This window comes from Grammomys surdaster, unplaced genomic scaffold (genome assembly GCF_004785775.1).
Source record: "Grammomys surdaster isolate TR1022 unplaced genomic scaffold, NIH_TR_1.0 130, whole genome shotgun sequence".
Classification (NCBI taxonomy): Eukaryota; Metazoa; Chordata; class Mammalia; order Rodentia; family Muridae; genus Grammomys; species Grammomys surdaster.
The window spans coordinates 23,027,072-23,045,585 of NW_021604588.1; the positions used below are offsets into that span (position 1 = coordinate 23,027,072).

Genomic DNA, 18,514 nt, shown 5'->3' on the forward strand with positions numbered 1-18,514 from the left:
GAGGGAAGGAGAGAGAGCTTGGGCTCCTGTAGGAGGGAAGGAGAGAGCCGACTTACACCTGCATGCAGAGTGTGCTGGGACACATGGGCCCTCCCTCCCCACCACACACAAAAGAAATTTTATAAAGTTGTCTTTGCAGGCCAGTGATGTCACTTTTGAAATTAACACAGTAAAACTGAAAGCTCCTTATTTCAGAGAGTAGTAGTAGTTTCATATCTTCCTCAGATGGCCTCCAAAGAAGCTGCTGAGTAGACTCTGACTGGAGTGAGAGGCCGCACCTACTGCCAAGCCTTCGTCTAGATGTGACGAGTGTATGCTGACGTGTATACCCGCCAGCTGTCAGAATGTTTCAGAAACGTGCCATCGTCAGACTTCTTCCTAGCAAAACAAACTTTAGTCAGTGTCAGTAGAGCTCGTGGGTGAGCTACTGAACGGAAGACTTAGGTCTTCAGTGTTAGTCACTATTTCAGTACTGGGGACTGAGTACAGACCCCTACCAATGCCAGGCAGAGGCTCTCACCACTGAGCTACCTGCACCATCCCAGTATCTTTACTCTAAAGGTATTTTTTTTTAATGAAGCCAACTGCATCTGTCTGCAGTCAGGTCTTCCAGGGTGCTTCATTTCTGTGCCCTATCCTAGACCTTCTGAGTCCAGATTTACACAGTTGTAAGATTCCTGGGCAATCATTCCTTCTGCTTGAGCTTGAGAACCACTGTCTACAACCGAGGAAAGATCTGATAAAATAGTTGCCACTGAAGTCTGAGGAAGTCCCCCAGGTCGCCATGTCTTTCCTTTCCCTGCCCTGTGAGTCAGGTCTCACAGTGGGCACCCTTCCCAGTGCTGTCACAGGTTGGGTTGGCACAAAATCAAGTGAAACCCTGTCCGTGGTATGAGATGCCTTTATAGTTTAATTATGGTGGGGAAGGGCAGAGGACTGGCCGGGGCCCTGCCCATCTAAGCACTGCCCTGGCACTGGGCGCACCTCTGCCCTCCTCCCTGTAATCCAGCCTATGCCGTTTGGATCGCTTCTGTTTGCAGGGTTCCTCTCCCTGAGTGTTTTCACCCGGTGCCTTTGTTCACGCCTGGATTTCAGACCTAAATGCTGTTTCTTTAACTCCCACCAATCGGCCGTGGTCCCTTGTCCTGTAGCCTTCCTCTTTATGCCCTGTGCATTCATCAGTGCCTGTTTCTTGGGACCACGCCACCTGCTCTGTGTTTTCTGGAGGCACTTGCTGATTGATCAGTGTGGAGATGAGGGGCTCCATTAGTTTGTCATGTTTGTTTTCCTTAATTATTCTGTGACTTACGCCTATATAATATTTCTAGACTAATAACAGACTTTTTCTGAACTAGATTCTGACATTAAAGTACTTGAAGATGAGTTTGATGAGCTCATAGTGGATGTTGCAACAAAGCGGAAGCAGTACCCCAGAAGGATCCTTGAGAGTGTTATCAAGACCCTGAAAGCGCAGCATGCGAGTCTGGTGAGACCATTGTATTTAAATCCTTACACGGTATTTTACCACAGTAAAGAGCTAGTTTACTTATCTTTCATACAGTGCAGGCCGGTCTTGAACTCGTGATCTTCCAACCTCCACCTCTCACGGGCTGGGATCAGTCACCATGCCTATCACATGCCAGTCTTCTCAGATTTATTAACACTGGAACGAATGCAAATGCATCCTGGCAGATTAGACCTGAGTCATAATGCAGACGACACAGGTCCAGAGGCAGCGCAGCAGACCGGAGTCACACAGGAGATCCGCTGCTGTGCCATTGGCCACGGAGTGACCACATGCAGGCTTTAATCATGCCGTTGTCGTCTTTGCCTTTAGTTTTTTAAGTTAGCAGACTTGTAAGTGTGACTCTCCAGGAGTGTCTCCTTCAGTAATGGCTTTGGGCAATTAAAGGCCTGCACTTGATCTAAACACTAGAGTCCTGGGTGATAGGAAAAAGAAACCCTTGAGGATGTTCCCTTTCTCATACATCCGGCCTTTAAGAGAGCCCTTTCCATGCTGCAGGGAAAACGGGCAGTGCCTCCCTCTAACTTACCTCCCTGACTTCCCTAAAGAAAACCCTGCAACTAGTCAGGCTGAGGTGGAGGGACAGGACTGGAGAGCACTAGTGTGCCCTTGTCACGGAGTGACTAAGAAGGAGCATTTGCCCTTTCCTTTTGCCTGACTGTGGCATATCCAGCTGTTCCTGTGTGTCTCGGTGTGAAGAGTAAAGGGCTGCTGTGGTAGTTTAACCACTTTTAAAAAAGTTTCTGTGGAAATAGGAGTTGGGAGTTCCAAGTATTTGTCCTGAATGAACATCCACCACACTGTGGTCCTTACCCTGTATTTTAGATCTGCCTTTCCTGTTTCCTCTGCGCCATCTTCATCGTGCTGTTTCTTACTGTGTGCAGCAGATGGCAGTACATAAAAGATATTCAAACCTAAGGACATTTGCCCACAGAGCTCAGGATCTAAGAAGAGAAAAACCTTGAGGCCAGCACTGTTGACTGTGTATTTGCTCACACTAGCTGAAATAGATGCTTAGTTTTCTGAGGCATTACATGTCTAAGTTAAATGTTTTAATTTGTGCTGTGTTTAGAAGCAATATCACCCTGTTGTACATCCTCTGGACCTGAAATGCGATGCTGACCCAGGTAAGCCAGTGTGAGAACGTGTGAAGACGAAGCTCCCTCTGTGAGCTCCTCCCGTGTGTCCTCTCCGCCACAGTCAGTGCCTAGCACCTGTTTTGAGACTTGACAACAGTCTTCAACGTTCTGCACGTTTTCCCTCTCTAGTGTACGTGCTGGGGTCAGAGGATGCCGAGTGAGCAGGGCCACACAGCTGGGCTGCTCCTCCGGGCGGGCACTCGCTTTTCTTTGTTTTGCTGTAGCTTTCTTTGTTGTGTTTTGTTTTCGTGACTTGAGATTTTGCCTTTAATGTGCTCCACCTGATTCTGTACATTTCCTCTCATATTTATCTTCTTGGGTGCATTGGGTTCAGTAAGTCTTGATAAATGCAGCTAAGGCCACAGTTGGTGGGTCCCACTTTGGAAGCAGACCGTAGCTATCCCTGTAGAGCTTGCTGGTTTCCGAGCTTCCAGTCCCGGTCCTCTCCTGTCAGGCCCTGCCTTGGCTGCCGTCTGTTGTGTGAGTACAGTCTTCAGTCTCTTTTCTCTGGCTTCTGGTTTGGAAGTGGCATACTGTGGTTCTGTTCCTTTAATGTCTCCTGTGAACTTGTTACTGCTCTAGTGAAGCTGTCACTTTAGCCAGTCCTGTGAAACTCTTCCTGAGCAAGAAATAGACCTTTGTTCCCTCTGTCCACTGAGTAAACACACTGCCACCCCAGTTTTCTCTCTTTACTGTCAATGTTAGTTCTTCTGGTTAAATAGATACAATTCACCTGCTAAGACTTGTATTGTCCTGCTGAGACTAGAACATAGGCCATGTCCCTGCTAGGCAAGTGCTCACCACTGAGTGGGCTTTTTATTTGTTTTTCTTTTTTGAGGAAGGGCCCACTATGGAGCCGAGGCTGTCCTTGAACTCACAGTCCTGCTCCATGTCCCGAGTGCCGAGATTATAGGTATGAGCCACCGAGTCTTACTCAGTAGTTACTCTTGTGTACTTGGTGATTAACTAGATTTATAAATTAAAATTTCAAATTCTGAGAGAACTATAGTTTTAATTTTAAGCCTTCCTCTGGGTTTAGTTCATGCGTGTACTTCTGTAGGCGTCTGAGGTAAGGGCTGTGAGGGGCAGCTACGACTCTTTCATCTTTACTCTTGACTCTATTTGCTTTCATCATGTTGACTATATTGAACTTGTTATCCTTAGTCTTATTTCTTTAAAGATTTCTTAATTTATGTTTTACAATTATGTCTACGTGTGTGCGTATGTGACCATGAATGGAGGCCAGAGGAGGCCAGAGGGGGCACTGGACTCCTGGAGCTGTAGTTACAGGTGGCTGTGAGCTGCCCAGTGTGCATGCTGGGGCAGTGTGCATGCTGGGGCTTGAACTCGGGTGCAGTTGGAGCCTGTAACTGCTGAGCTCTCTCCAGGTCCCTGTCCTTGTTCTTTGTAAAGGGTGATTTTGGTTCTGACGGAGTTCTCACACCCCACAGCTCTGTGCAGCTCTGCTTGTATGCTGTTTCACCCCTGTAAACCTTTCCCACACAGTCCTCACTGTGACATGCTAGGCACCGTTCCAGGTCGTCTCAGGCAGGCACTGGGCCTGGGCCTTTCTTTCATACTTGGTGTGTGAAGCTACCTGCCTGATCCCACTGTCACCTCACTGGAGAGACTGTCCTTGTCAGACCTACCACTCACTGATATCACACCGTTTGGTCAGACTGGCCAAGGAGCGCCCAGGGCCTCCTGTCCCTGCCTCCCGGTGCTGGTGTTGCAGACAGGAGCTGCTGCGCTCAGCTCTTCCCTCGGCGCTGGGGTCCGAGTGCAGGCACTCATGCCTCCTCAGGGCTCACTTACCCGTGTGCCCTGTGAGTAAGGCCGGATTTCCTTCAGCTCGTGAGGATCGTCTCTGCAGTAAGCTCCTCCCTCTCACATTAGCTGTGCTGAGTATCTTCTGGGGTGTTATTTTCTTCACGTATTTAGAATTCATTTCTGAAAGCTCCCTGGACAATGACTTCTCTTGTGACCATTGCTCTGCATCTTCTCTCTCCCTCCTGCCTCCAGTGTGGGCCGCCTTCACCTAGTCAGGAGCAGCCCACGGCAAGGGCCGTACATACGTTGGCAGCAGAGACTGCACACTTGTGATATTGCAGATAGTGCCTCTGGCCACCAGTCAGTGGGAAGGCACATGGTACAGGCTGAGACTGAGGCCAAGGTGTTCCTTCTCCCCCTACACTTCTAGTGTGGCTTAAAGTACAAGTGTTGGTCGATGGCAGTTTTTTCCGCCTCTGTTTCAGAGAATGAAGGCTCATCTCAGACTTTGGTCTTAAGCAGGGAAGCTGATGATTCCACACCCTGGCCTCCTGAGGCATCTCGGCTCCTTTCGATTCCCAGGGAGTCAGCTTTGTAGCTACCATTCCCTAGTTGGAGTCTGCGTAAGGAAACAGTCCTCATCAGGTTGTGCTGGTTCACTGTGACTGAAGGGTCAGTCATTTGCTCCAGAGTGCAGTGCAGCCTCCTCGGTAACTCAAATAGCAGCGTGTAAGTACCACATTTGCTGGATGGGCAGCATGACACTAGGACAGTGTGTTCAGGTGAGAGGGCGCTTCTGTGGCAAGAGCAGATAGGAAGTTACGTGGTTACACTCAAGAGGAAGAACCCTAGAGCAGAGCAAGGCCCAAGCAGAGCTCCTGAGGAGTGACCTTGAGTCCACAGAACAAGAGAAGTTAGAAGTAAGATCAGACACTTGGCTGAGGCCAGAGAAAAAACTTAGGAGACTGACACCATGGTAGTGCACTTCATGAAGTGCCTGGGGTCACAGATGTGTGACCCGTTTCTGTGTATCGCAGGAATGCTCAGTTCCCTCCTCAGTCCTTAGAACCCAGCACAAGCCGGTGTCCCCTGTGCTTGTGTGTTCCTGCTCAGGAACTAGGTTGGAAGTACATGGGAAGCTCCCAGCTGGCGAATTTCTGCTGAGCTTGCAGGCTTTGGGGCTTCACGGTCCCTCCTTCAGTCAGTGCAGTGACCCAGAAGCAAAACTGGGCTTGTTGCCCAGGCTTTCGCTTCCACTTTTTCATTTCCCTCTGCTTTAGAGGCAGGCAACTAGGGAACGGGTGTTCTCAGGCTGCTGAACTTCCACGTTTTTAAGGGCAGCTCCCCCCACTCCCCACCTACTGATTATTTACCAACAAGGTAGGATGTGTCTCTCACTTGTCAGGAGCAACCTTAAATAGTCATAAGTGTGAAGTCCCCACAGTTCAGCTCTTCTCCCACCACTCACACTGAACAGCTGAGATAGCGGAGGTGTTGCAGGCTGTTCTGTAGTGCGCGCCTGAGGTCTGGCCTGGTCCTGCACGTTCAGGCAGCCTGTTGTTTTCTGGCAATGCTGTCTGACTTCACACATTGCTGAGCAGTCTGTGTGTAGATGACAACAGGTGGTTAGCATCTGTCAAGCATGTGTGTCTAGGCTATGGGACTTTTACTTTAAGGAGGATAAGAGAGTTTATTTTGAAGGTAAATATGACTGTGGCTAGGGAATACAGATTTAGGTTACTGCAAATTTCATGTTGCTATGTGGTAACAACTTCATGGCCTTTTATGGTAACAACAGAAAATCATAAACTGAGATAGACGCTTTCCAAGTGCATCAGTGGAAGCGGCAGCGGGTGGTTACAGAAAGGCCTCAGATGCTCTCTGATAGAAGACACAACGTTGTGATTGATAGAAACTGAGGTCTGCACATTCTAAAGGATTTATCTAATGGTCACAGAGATGTTAGGTCACTTTCTAAGGAGGACACACGGGGCTGGGAAGGGCAGGAAAGATGACTCAGATAATGAGGCTCTGACCTCAAAACATCTTACACCCTCCCCATTGTCCTCAGTGAGCTAGTCAGCCGTGCGGAGGCTCCTTGTGAGGTGTGCTTCTTTCAGGAACGTTTCGTTGGCATTGCTAAGAGTGGTACACATTGGTGTCATATAGATGTTCTTGTTGAGTGTGTGTAGGAGGAGCACAGAGAACGCTTCTAGGGGAGTCCATCCCTGACCTGCATGGCCTTATGGGTCTCCCATGAGCACCAACCTCCGAAGGCCGATCGATGCTCTTGTATCCGGAGTGCTTCTGTGCTCTTCTCAGTTCTAAAACGTGGCAGACTCACTTAGAACCATGGTGAGGAAGGCCACAAAAAGCTTATGGCTTTGGAGTTTCTTTAACAAGTATTTATGGCAGAAAATGTTTTAACATCTTAAAAATTTTTACTAATGTGGTTATCCTGTGCGTCTGCGCACATACATGTGCATGCTACAGCATGTGTGTGCAGGTCAGAAGACATCTTGGAGAAGCCAGTTCTCTCTCTCTACCACGTGGATTCCAGGAGTCAAACTCAGGTTGTCCGGATTGGCATCAAGTGCCTTTTCCTGCTCAACTATCTTGCTAGCTAAGAAAATAGTTTTTATGTATATACAGTATACCCACATGTTTAATGAGTTTTATTTAGCTTTGTGTTTTGTTTTTGAGACAGGATCTTGCTGTATAGTGCAGGATGACCTGGAATGTGTGGTCCTCTTGCCCTTGCTTTCTGGGTCCTGTGGTCACAGGTGTTTGTCACCTTGCTTGACTTTTAGAGATCATTTTTATGTACCTGTGTTGTCTTCCTCTTTTGTCTTCATTGTTTAAAAGTCTTTCTTTGGGTCTACTCCTAGAATTGTTGATAACTTGGGTTTGGTTTAGTTCTTTATTTTTGGTTTTGAGACACCATGTATCCCTGACTGGCCTGGACCTCACTGTGCAGAGCAGCCTGGTCTCACATGTAGAGAGCTCCACCTCTGCCTCCCCAGGGCTGGGATTAAAGGCAAGCACCCCCAAGCACCACAGATACAGTTTAGGCTTGAATGGGAATGGTTGAGCTTACCTAATTAAAAAAAGAAGAGGTATTGTAAAGTCATAGTTAGACATTTAATTTTAGAATGGTATCAGCGCATTTTTTATTTCAGGACGCTTTCATTATTCTGGAGCTGAGTTTTGCCTCAGTGTGACTTATTCTTTCAGGAAGACAGTATGTGCTCTCTGGCAGAGGGATACTTTAGAGAGTTACATTGAATTCTGAAAGATGTGCATTCTAGTTCTATCCAGTTGCAGTTCCCTTTCCTGGGTTATTTGTAAAAGGAGGCTGTGAGCCTGCTCTGAAATGGACTGAGAACGACAGAGTGTGGTGACCACAGCAGCCCACACAGCAGAATAGGCTTCAGGGCGTGTCTGTCTTTCTGAGTCCCTAAATGCTGTTACAGGCAGGTTCCTCACAAGACTTGTTTGTACTCAGCAGCTTTACTCTTATTATGGTTGTTTTGTTTTTGAGACAAGGTCTCTATGTAGTCTCAGCTGTCCTGGAGCTTGCTATGTAGACCAGGCTAGCAGGCTAGCAGACTGGAACTCACAGAGATATGCCTGCCTCTGCCTCCCAAGTGCCGAGATCGAAGGCGTGTGCCATCACTGCTTGGCTGTCCTCTAGCTTCACTTTGTAGGAAAGTCATTCTGTTCAGCCCTTCCGTCTTACCCTATGTAAAGGTAAGCCACTGTCGCTACATCCCTTCTAATGAGGTTATCCATCAGTTTTCTTTCTAACCCTACACCTTCCTCTTCTGTCTGACCAGCTCCCCTTGCCTACAGCAAACTTTCATCCTGTCTCTGCCCCTTTCACACCATCCTGGGAATTTCCTCACTTCCCCTCTGGATTCTGCTTCCTGCTTCCTGTTTTTTCCTGTTTCTCATTTATTTCCTTATTTGGATAGAGTGTGTCCTGTCCACCTGCCCCCACCTGGAACTCCCCAGTCCATTTGGCATCAGATCCCTGAATTTGAATGCAAATTCTCCATAATACAGTTCCCCTGTGAGTGACGTCACCCTCTTTGATTAAGGAAGTGTCCTCTATCATGGCTGTATCCCGTCATAGCTTTTGAGCACCTACTGTAAGGTACTGTGATCACCACTAAAGATCCCAGGATTAGAGAACCAGGTCCCCTTCCCAGGAAGTTCTCTGTGCTTGTGATATTCCAGGCTTCTCATTGTTGTCCACACTGCTGCCCTCTAGTAGCCCTTCCAGAGAGCTTGGAGGTAAGAGGTGATGTGTCTAGCCCACCATTAGAACACCCCATCACACACTTGGGTGTGAAAGTCCATTTGTAAGTATGCAAGCCTTTAGCCTACCTCCGTTTCACACACAAGCCGTTTCACTCTTGGGCTTATATGTTCTCACTGTTTGTACAGCAGATGAAACCAGGTATCGTTCAGCAATGGGAAAGTAAAGACCAAACGGTAGAACTTAATCTGTAAGAAGCCTTGAGAACGGGCTCGAAGGTCAAGGACTATAGCTGCTGCTACTAGTAAAAGCTACAGTGATGAAGACTGTGGCTGCCTGTTCACACAGAGAAGTAAGATTCATTGTTCCATGTTGTTTGTTGCAGAGTAATGTATAGTACACAACTTGAAGTTACACATGCATTCATACATACATACATACATACTAAAAAACACTATCTAGATATATAAGTGTGATGGCTAAATACACATGATAAACATTTTAAACTCTGTTCAAGTGTGTCTTATGTTTTCATGAATATAACAGAGAATACTGTGAATATAACAGAGTCTTAAAAACCTGGAATCATAAGGAAAATAGTTTATTGTGTTTCCTCAGGTCAACAATTGAGCCTATTTCTTTAAGTTCAGAAGTAATTTATCTGGGAGAGAATAAAGTAAGGAACAAGATACATTGGACACATCCTCAGATACCTGAAGACCTTCCAAAAGGCTTGCCTGGTGACCAAACACATTGGCCTTCAGGGAACATTCTAGATCTACTGGAATGTTCTAGATAGTCACTCATTGAACATTTTAATTTACACTTAGGACTAAATGTATTGATTTGAAATCTAATGTTGGATTTGTTGCCTGTTAGTAACTTATCTCAAAATCTAACAGCTTAAAACAAGAAACACATGTTGTATCCCTTGTGGTTTCTCAGGTCATTAACCTGGTAGAAGCTTCAGTTCCTCAAGGCGTGCACCGCTAAGCTTCCTGTCACCTCTCAACTTGTTTCTCCCAGTGTCGTGACAGAGAGTGCCCACCCATGAAGGAGCTTGTCCTCAAACACCTTCATCTTGGACCCAACATGCTGTTACTTGAACTTTAAGTTACTATGCATGCAGAGAGGGAACGTGCCTCATGCACAGGAATGCACACTCAAAGTGTACTCATCAGAGCATGGGAAAGCTGGCTGATTCACACAAAGATGCTCATGGTTTGCTGCTGTATTAAGAGTCTCTGAGGGGACAGTCAGTGGGATCAGGATGAGAGCGAGTGAGGGAGAGTGTTATGAGAGCGACCTATAGACTGTGGGTCTGGTAGTTCAACTATGGCTGACTCCCAGCAGAAAGGCCAAGCTAGCTGTTTAGTGACTTTCCGATCTGGTGCTAGAATCCTGGAGAATTCTAGAGAGCTGCTGGTATTCAGGCTAAATTGAAATCCCAGAGAAGTAGATTCTAGTAACAATGATGGAATGCCTCAGTAGCAGGATAGACGAACTTGCCAGCAAGAGTGAAGGCAAGCAGGCAAACAGCAAATGCTTCCTTTATCCATGTTTTTATGTGGGCTGTCATCAGAAGGTGTGGTCCAGAGTTAGGGTGGGTCTTCCAACTTCAAGTGATCCAATCAGTAAAATCCCTCACAGACTTCAAGTTGACAACCAAAATTAGCCATAGTTGTGGTGGAAATGCACATAAAATTTAGCATGTTGGAGCTGGAGAGAGGGCGCAGCAGTTAAGAGCACTTGCTGCTCTTAGGACAGGGCGAGAGTTGGGTTCCCAGTGACCACCCATGTCTGCTGGCTCACAGCCTCCTCTGGCCACTGTGGACGCGTTCATACACACACAATGTTCATACTCACACAATGTTCATACACACAGACAAATGTTCATACACACACAATGTTCATACACACACAATGTTCATACACACACACACATGAAAACAGTAATAAAAAGTTTACCATACTGTGCATGTTAAAGCCCGTCATCCACTGACAGCCAGTGCGGTACATCCCAGGCTCCAGAACAGTTTACTACTCAGCAGAAGCTCCACAGCCGTCAGTGGCTCTGTTTCCCTTGCCAGCCCGGGCAAGCACTGGCTGTATTCTGACTGCATGGCTTTTCCTGTGGTGAGTGAAACTCTGTAGTATGCACTTTCTGTGCCTACTGGAGGGTTGCTAGTGTCACCTCACCTTCCTGTGGTGGCTGAGACCGTGTTCTGGTCTGTCAGCTCCCTGCCAGCAGGTCCAGGAGAGAGGAGAGCATCCCGGCAGGGTCTCTCCAGGGCTGATAGTGTCAACAGCCAAAAGAAGCACACTAGGCCAGGAGTCTTGTCGAAGCAGGAACTCAACTTTATTGCTTCAGCCTCTCACTTATGTAAACTTAGAGCATAGAGAGGGGAATTTTAGTGGGGTGAGATGATGTGGGGGGGGAAGGGTGAAGGAGGGTATGGGGTGACTGACAGGGCCAATAGCAAAGCTCTACATCAGCAATGGCGGGCCAAACAGGACTTGCTGAGTCACCCCAATTCAGAAGTGACTGAAATAGGTCTCAAAACTGGAACCAGGCTTGGGTTGGTCCACAAGGCGCAAACCAGGGCCGAAATGGGGCCTAACACTGGTCAGTTCTTATTCTTAACTTAAGTGACCTAGAGTCATCTGGGAAACCAGCACCTCAGTTAAAAGATTGTCCACATCAGGTTGTCTGTGGCCATGACTGTGTGGCCCTGTCTTGATTGTTGATTGCTACCATACAGAAGGGTCCAGGCTTGGTGGATGATGCCATCCCTGGGCTGGCGGTCCTGGGTAGTAGAAGAAAGCTGGCTGTGTGTGAGACAGCGGGAGAACAAGCCAGTGAGCAGCAGCCTTCCATGGCCTCTGCCCTGGCTTTCCACCCTGACTTCCCTCAGTGCTGGATGGGGACCTGTAAGTAAGTCAAGTAACCTTTCCTGCCCAAGTTGCTTTTAGTAATTGTCTAAGTTGGGGTTTCTTTTGCTGTGAGAGACCTCATGATCACAACAGCTCTTATTAAGGAAAACATTTTATTGGGGCTGGCTTACAGGTTCCGAGGTTTAGTTCATTATCATGATGGGAAGCATGGTGGCATGCAGGTGGACACTGTGCTGGTGAAGGAGCTGAGAGTTACATGGCTGGATCAACAGGCAGCAGGAAGAGAGTGACACTGGGCTTGGCTTGAGCACTTAGCTCATCCCAATTGATACACTTCCTCCAGCAAAGCCTCACCGACTCCAAGGCTACACCTCCTAGTAGTGCCATTCCCTCACGATGAAGCACTCACACCCATGAGCTCATTGAAGGCTATTCCTATTCAAACCACCATAAAATGATATTTATTAGAGCATCAGAAATCAAACTAGAATAGTGTACTGTTGTGTTTGGTGAAGTGTTCTGCACACATGTTAGATCTAGCTGTTTGGTGGTGCTGAAAATGGTGATTGCCTCCATTTCTTATTAATATTCTTCAGTCCTTTATTATAAGTGAGTTTGAAGTCTCCAACTGTTACTGTCACACTGTTTCTTCAGTTTTGTCAACTCCTATGTCTTGTACTTTGGGGTTCTGTTTGGTATACCTATGTATACAGTTGTTAGGTCGCCAGGTGTGGTGCTACATGCCTTTGATCCCAGCATTTGGAAGGAAGAGACGGGTGGATCTCTGAGACCAACCAGGTTTAGAATCTAAAAAAAGACAGAAGTAAAGCTGTTGAGCTTCTGGACGAGCTGCCCCTTTTACCAGCGTATTCTCTGGTAACTGAGATGAATGCATCAAGAGGGGTGAGTCACACCCAGGGCTCTGCACAGTTGCCGAGCAGCAGCCCCAGCTCTGGGAAGTCCTCTGTGGCCCCAGCCATCCAGTGATGGCTTCTGTGTGGAATGTTCTGGTCTTCCCTTCACTCTCAGCTCTTATGGGCTGTGCTTATAGGGCAGTCTTGGTATGATCTAATGGGACCATTTGTTTATCAGGTACCAGCTTCTATTTCTGCCTTTCAATAGCACAGTTTAACCCGCTGTTAGTTACATTTTGACTTACAGGGGAGGGCTTGGTTCCACCTCAGTGTCTGTTCTCTACAATGCTTTCTGTCCATCGTGTCCTTCTGTCCATCACATCCTTCTGTCTGTCCATCACGTCCTACTGTCCATCACATCCTTCTGTCCATCGCGTCCTTCTGTCTGTCCATCACGTCCTTCTGTCCATCACGTCCTCCTGTCCATCATGTCCTCTGTTCATTGTGTCCTTCTATTGTCATGTCCTTCTGTCTGACACCTCCTTCTGTCCATCAGTCACGTCCTTCTGTCTGTTGCATCCTTCATTTCTCCTTTGTTCACTTGATCTTTTTGCAGAGTATCACTTTTATTTTCTGAATAATTTTTAGGGCAGTGTTTTTCTGAGAGATGACAATTCGTGTGTCAACACTACAGCCATATAATTTTAAGCCAGCTTTATTTTCACCCTGCATAGGAAGTCTCTTCCGTGTAGGTCTGCCCTCCTTTGCTTTACTGGTGTTATCACCAATACATCGTGTGCTGATTGGCATAGCTTCATAGAGTGCTTTGTGCATTTCTTTTTTTGTGAATGACACCATGCTGGCTTTTATATCGGCCCATGCGGCTTTCCTGGTGCTCTGTCTTCTTGTGGCCGTGAGGTACTGACTCAGCATCTGCACTTCAGCCCGAGACTGGCTGCATCAGAAAAGGGCTGGGTGATGCTTGCTGGTGAAGTGCTTCCACCTAAATTTGAATTCCTAGAACCTAGGTTAAAAACTGGAGATACAGAGACAGTGGGAGCCATGGGCTCGCTAGCCAGGCAGTCTAGCTGAGTCAGTGACACGGTCTGAGGAAGCAAGATGGAGAGTGGTAGAGAAAGTCACCTGATGGTGACCTCTGTCCCCCAGGTGCACCTGTGCACATGCACACACAGATACACACATGCACAGATCACACACATACTCACACTCACAAAAAAAGCATCAAGAAAGGAAAAATTTGTAGTACTAGCAACCAAAGCTAGAATTTTCCACCAGATATCTGTCTACACATGGCCTTAATACAGAGTGATTCCAGTCTAAGTTTAGATGATAGTTTGCTTTAAAAACTTTTTTAACTCTGTGTGTGTGTGTGTGTGTGTGTGTGTGTGTGTGTGTGTGTGTAATATACACATGGTACAGAATGCACATGAAGGTCAGAACACAACTTTGTGAAATGGGCTCTCTCCTCAAGCCTTGCCTGGGTTCTCGATGGACTGCTTGCCAGGCCTCCTTGCGTCTGCCTTTGCCTACTGAGTCATTTCACTGGCCTGTGGTTTGCTTTTGTAAAACTCAGAGTGATTTAAAAATAATGTCCTAGTCTTCATTTGTCTTCCCCTCGATGGCATGCAGAGGTGCCAGCTGCAGCAGTGCTTGTGTCATGGATGTGGGCGCTCACTCTCAGGCAGTGCAGGGACTGCTCAGCGTCCGGCCAGCTGTCTTAAGTGCATGCCTCTGCATTGCATGCCGATGCTCTCCCACTCTTCTGATTTATCTTCATAAATTAAATAAGACATTGACTTTAGTAATTACAAAGTACTGAGGCTGGGGGTGGGGTGGCGCACGCCTTTAATACCAGCACTTGGGAGACAGAGGCAGCAGAAATCTGAGTTTGAGGCCAACTTGGTCTACAGAGTGGGTTCCAGGACAGCCACAGCTACACAGAGAAACCCTGTCACAACCAACCAAGCTGTTAGAAAGATTAGAATAAAGTGAGTTGTCCTCACGGATTGCATCTAAGTGTCCTCATGATTGGCTAATGAGGTGGAGAACCTAAAATGCTGTCTGGTGGTTTCTTGCAGCTTCTCGTATGGAAGATCTGAAAAGCCGCGGAGAAGCCGTAGCTAAGGAGATGAGTGAGGCCATGAAGGTAAAGCTGCGAGCACATGAAGTGGGAGCCCTCGCTGCTCACCGACAGTATGTGTGGGGCCCAGCAGGATGCTCAGGAGTCTGTTACGTGGCTCATGAGTACATTTGCTAAGCAACAGTGAAGTTGAGAGTTCATTTGTCTACTGTGTGCCACATATTCTGCCTGGAGGTCCCTGGAAGCCCCGTGTTCTACCTGGCTTCTCTAGTGAGATCTAGTGAGCTATGTTGGCAGCTTGTCAGACACTCTGGGATAAAGCTGTTTGTAATCCTTAGGGAGCATGTGGTGTCCGTCTACTTGACATTTACTGTCCTGTCTAATCCTCATAGTCCTCATAGAAGATTGGTATGTAACCCCAGTTTACAGATGAGAAAACAGGGGCATTAAGAACCTAAATAAGTTGCTCAGCCAAGTAACTGAACCAGAGTATTGGCTTTGGAACTTGTTTTTGTTGTTTCCGCTTTTGTGCCCGTGTGACCCCAGTTCGGGTGGATGCTTAGTGCACACTGTACCTGAGCTGCTCCCTCGGCGTGGGTGCTGCTCGTGATCACTCTTCTTACACTACGGCAGCTGGAGAGCCTCCAGGTCCTAGTACCATGGGCTCTCGTGGGACACTGATTTTACCTAAGCATCAAAGCAAATTCCTCGTACATGGGAATTACTTCAAACTCCAGAACCTTCCCAGTTCTAATGTCTGCTTTCTGTGTCTTTCTTTTCTTTCTTTTTTTTTTTTTTTTGGTATCAATTCTATGTTTTCCCGATAATTGATCAACTTGCTACTTTTATCCTATTCTTGATCCAGAATTGGTGGCCAGGCAGCAGCCTGCCTCTCTGTTTTATAAGCACGGCTTTATGGGAACACAAATGGAATCATTCATTTCCTTCCTGTCTGTTTCTTTCCTGTTCTGATAGTGGAGTCGAGTTCTTTTAAGGATAGGGCCTCCCTGAATTCCACACGCTGGCTTCAGACCGGAACCACAGTCATATACCACCATGGCTGGCCAAGGCTGAGGTCTTAGGCAGAGTCCCAGACAAAGTATAAAATGCTTACTGTTCCATCCCTTATAATCAAAATGTGCCTCTCCCTTCTCTTAATGATCAAGATTCCAAAAGCATGCTCATCAAATAGCAAGACTTCAGACTTTAATTCCTATCTCCGCACTCCCCTTACTCCCGTCAAATTTAACATTGCGGCCGGTTATTGTAGGAGTGAGCCACATCTTCTGAGTCTTAGCTTTTAGTTAAAAATCCCTTTACTTAAAGTGGGATTTTAATACATAGAGCCAAATATCCATAACCGCAGGGAGCCAGGGCTTAGCAATAGACTTGACCTGAGGAATTAAAATGCAGGGTGTCCATGTCTGTGAAGTGTGCCCGTATTGACATTCACATTTTAACCTGAGATTTTCCTTCCCAAGGCTTTGCCCGTGTTAATTGAACAAGGAGACGGCTTCTCCCAGGTCTTAAAGATGCAGCCTGTGATCCAGCTGCAGAGGATCAACCAGGAAGTCTTCTCCAGCCTTTACAGGAAAGCAGATGCCAAGTCTGACAAATGTGTGACACACGGAGAAACCACACCAACAGAGACTGTGGCCAGGAAGGCCTCCAACATTGTGCTAAAGAGAAAGCAAGCCCCAGACTGCGCCCAGAGACAGTGCTACCCGCTGCAGCCGAAGAGAATTAATCTCGATATGTGAGCTCTGTTGGGAAGCTGAAAGTCAATGTTGTCAACATTTAGGGTCACAGTCTGATGCCTGGGAGACTTTATTTAAAGTAACTGACTCTGTACAGGTACAGTGTACTGTTGTGATATCCTGGAGAGTCCTATGCTTCTTCCCTTGAGTCCCTGTGCAGTAGGTGAAACGACCTTCCAGTCCTGCACAGACCTGTCAGTGGCCTCATGACAGCGGCTCTCGGCTGCCATGCAGCTTTCGAGGCGTTCCAGGGACTTGCTCGGAGGAGTTTGTGCTGCACAGCTCTCTCTCTCTGTAGCTCTGAGGTGGTTCCCTGCGGCTTGCGAGCTGGCATTGGCTCTGCGAGGCAGCGAGTCATTTCTAGGCAGTTTATTGAACGAGTGCACAGAAAGTGGGCCTGACCTTAGGTTTGTTCCATGGTCATTAATTTGAGGTCTTAGAGTTTTGTAAGATAAATGAGAAGTCTATTATTTGTGCAGGAAATATTCTTAAAAAGAAAACCTGGGGCACAGAGCCTCTATTTCTTGCCTGTGTTTTCATTTTCATAAATCTTAGAACATAATTTGACTGGAAACTGATAGTTTCTTTTAAAGTCTTTATTTCCAAATAGATCCTTCCAGTTCAAAGTACATATTAGGATTGGTTAGCGTGTCATTGAGCACAGATCTCAGCAGAGTGAACTGCTCCAGTTATGGACGCTTGTACATCCGCGATGGAGGGTCAGACTCAGGTGGTGTCAGGAAGCTTACGCTGAGGTTTCAGCACAGTCTCTTACAGCTTATGCTTGTGTCTCTTACCCAGTGCATTGTAGACAGGGCTCCTCGCTTGCCATCAGTTTCCTTTTTGGGTGATTATGCATTTGTCCATTTTCAGTGGAATTGACTGATCATGACCTGCAAATTCTGTACTGCTTTTGTTCATTATGTCCTAATGATCATAAACATCTTGGTTTGTCTGCTCTTCTCAGTTGGGAAAGTTTTATGGCGATGCTGCTTTATGGAACTTAGGTTCTATTTTAGTTAAAACTTTATCTGATTTAGTGTGAATAATTGCATGGAGCAGTGTTGGAGTTTTTAAAGTAATGTGTAAAGACCAAAATCTTGGCGCTGTGCCTTCTCCAGCTAACAAGGCATTCCTGGTACCGGCGTTCGTGGGAGAGCAGGGTGGCACTCTGCATTCCAGAGTGAACTAGCTCTTGCCCTAAAGCCACTTCGTGACTCCAGAAGGTGACTGTTGGTACTGTGCCTCTCATGGCATTAAAGTGCTGTGAATGACTTTGCTTGAGAAGGGCCCACATAGTCAAGGCTAGGACAACAGCCACTCAAGCAAGACCACATCGTCAAGGCTAGGACAGCGGCTGGAGGCAGTACGGTGGGATTCCACACATAGTCAAGGCTAGGACAGCGGCTGGAGGCAGTACGGTGGGATTCCACACATAGTCAAGGCTAGGACAGTGGCTGCAGGCAGTATGGTGGGATGACACTGAAGCAAGAGCTGTTATATAGCAAGATGGGAGAATGAGCTTGGGGGCACCCCCTAGGAAGTCACCTTGTGAAAGGCCTCTTTCCACACATGGCCTCTGGGCATGCTCAGAGGAGTTTAGAGTGACTGACACTCCAATACCAGTGTGACTTGAGCCTGTGGCTTAAGCACTCACTTAATAGTAAGCTCTGAGAGGTGTTTCATCCTCAGTGCAGAAGCTGGGTGATCAGAGAACCCCAGGGATCCTTGGGGCCACTTACAACAGGAGTTCTTAATGGGGGTTATCTTCCCAGCAGGTCTGTGGTAATTGTGAAGATGTTTTTGCCTATCATAATTTAAGGCAGGTGTGTGTGTGTGTGTGTGTGTGTGTGTGTGTGTGTGTGGGCGGGGGGGGGGGGAAGAGTTGAGAGGTCAAGGTGTATCACGGTCATCTAGTGAATAGATGTCCTGATGGCTGACACAGCTAACCATCTGCTCCAAGACCAGTGATGCTGTGTGGAGAAGCCTGCTGAGGAGGGGACAGACCAACAGCATAATGTGGCACGGTCATTGTAGGTCTCCCAGCCAGGCTGGGAGATGTTGTCTTGGTTGTATAGTTATCACTTGTCTACATACCCCACTGTCAGCCTTCATAAGACAAACTGCAATGTATGATCTCACTATATAAAACCAGACTGTAGAATACATGTAAAAAAAAATCCACAAATAAAAAAAGACATGTTAATTGTAA

At 47.1% G+C, this 18,514-nt stretch overlaps 1 protein-coding gene across 1 annotated transcript in view; it reads left to right on the forward strand.

Moving 5' to 3' along the window:
- Nsl1 (NSL1 component of MIS12 kinetochore complex) overlaps window positions 1-18,514 on the forward strand; it is a 24,497-nt gene extending 5,983 nt beyond the window's left edge. Inside the window, exons 3-6 of the mRNA XM_028761141.1 lie at window positions 1,356-1,486; window positions 2,598-2,652; window positions 14,544-14,611; window positions 16,027-18,514. Coding sequence (XP_028616974.1) covers window positions 1,356-1,486; window positions 2,598-2,652; window positions 14,544-14,611; window positions 16,027-16,305 — 533 coding nt within the window. The 3' untranslated portion in view covers window positions 16,306-18,514. The remainder of the gene's footprint in view (window positions 1-1,355; window positions 1,487-2,597; window positions 2,653-14,543; window positions 14,612-16,026) is intronic.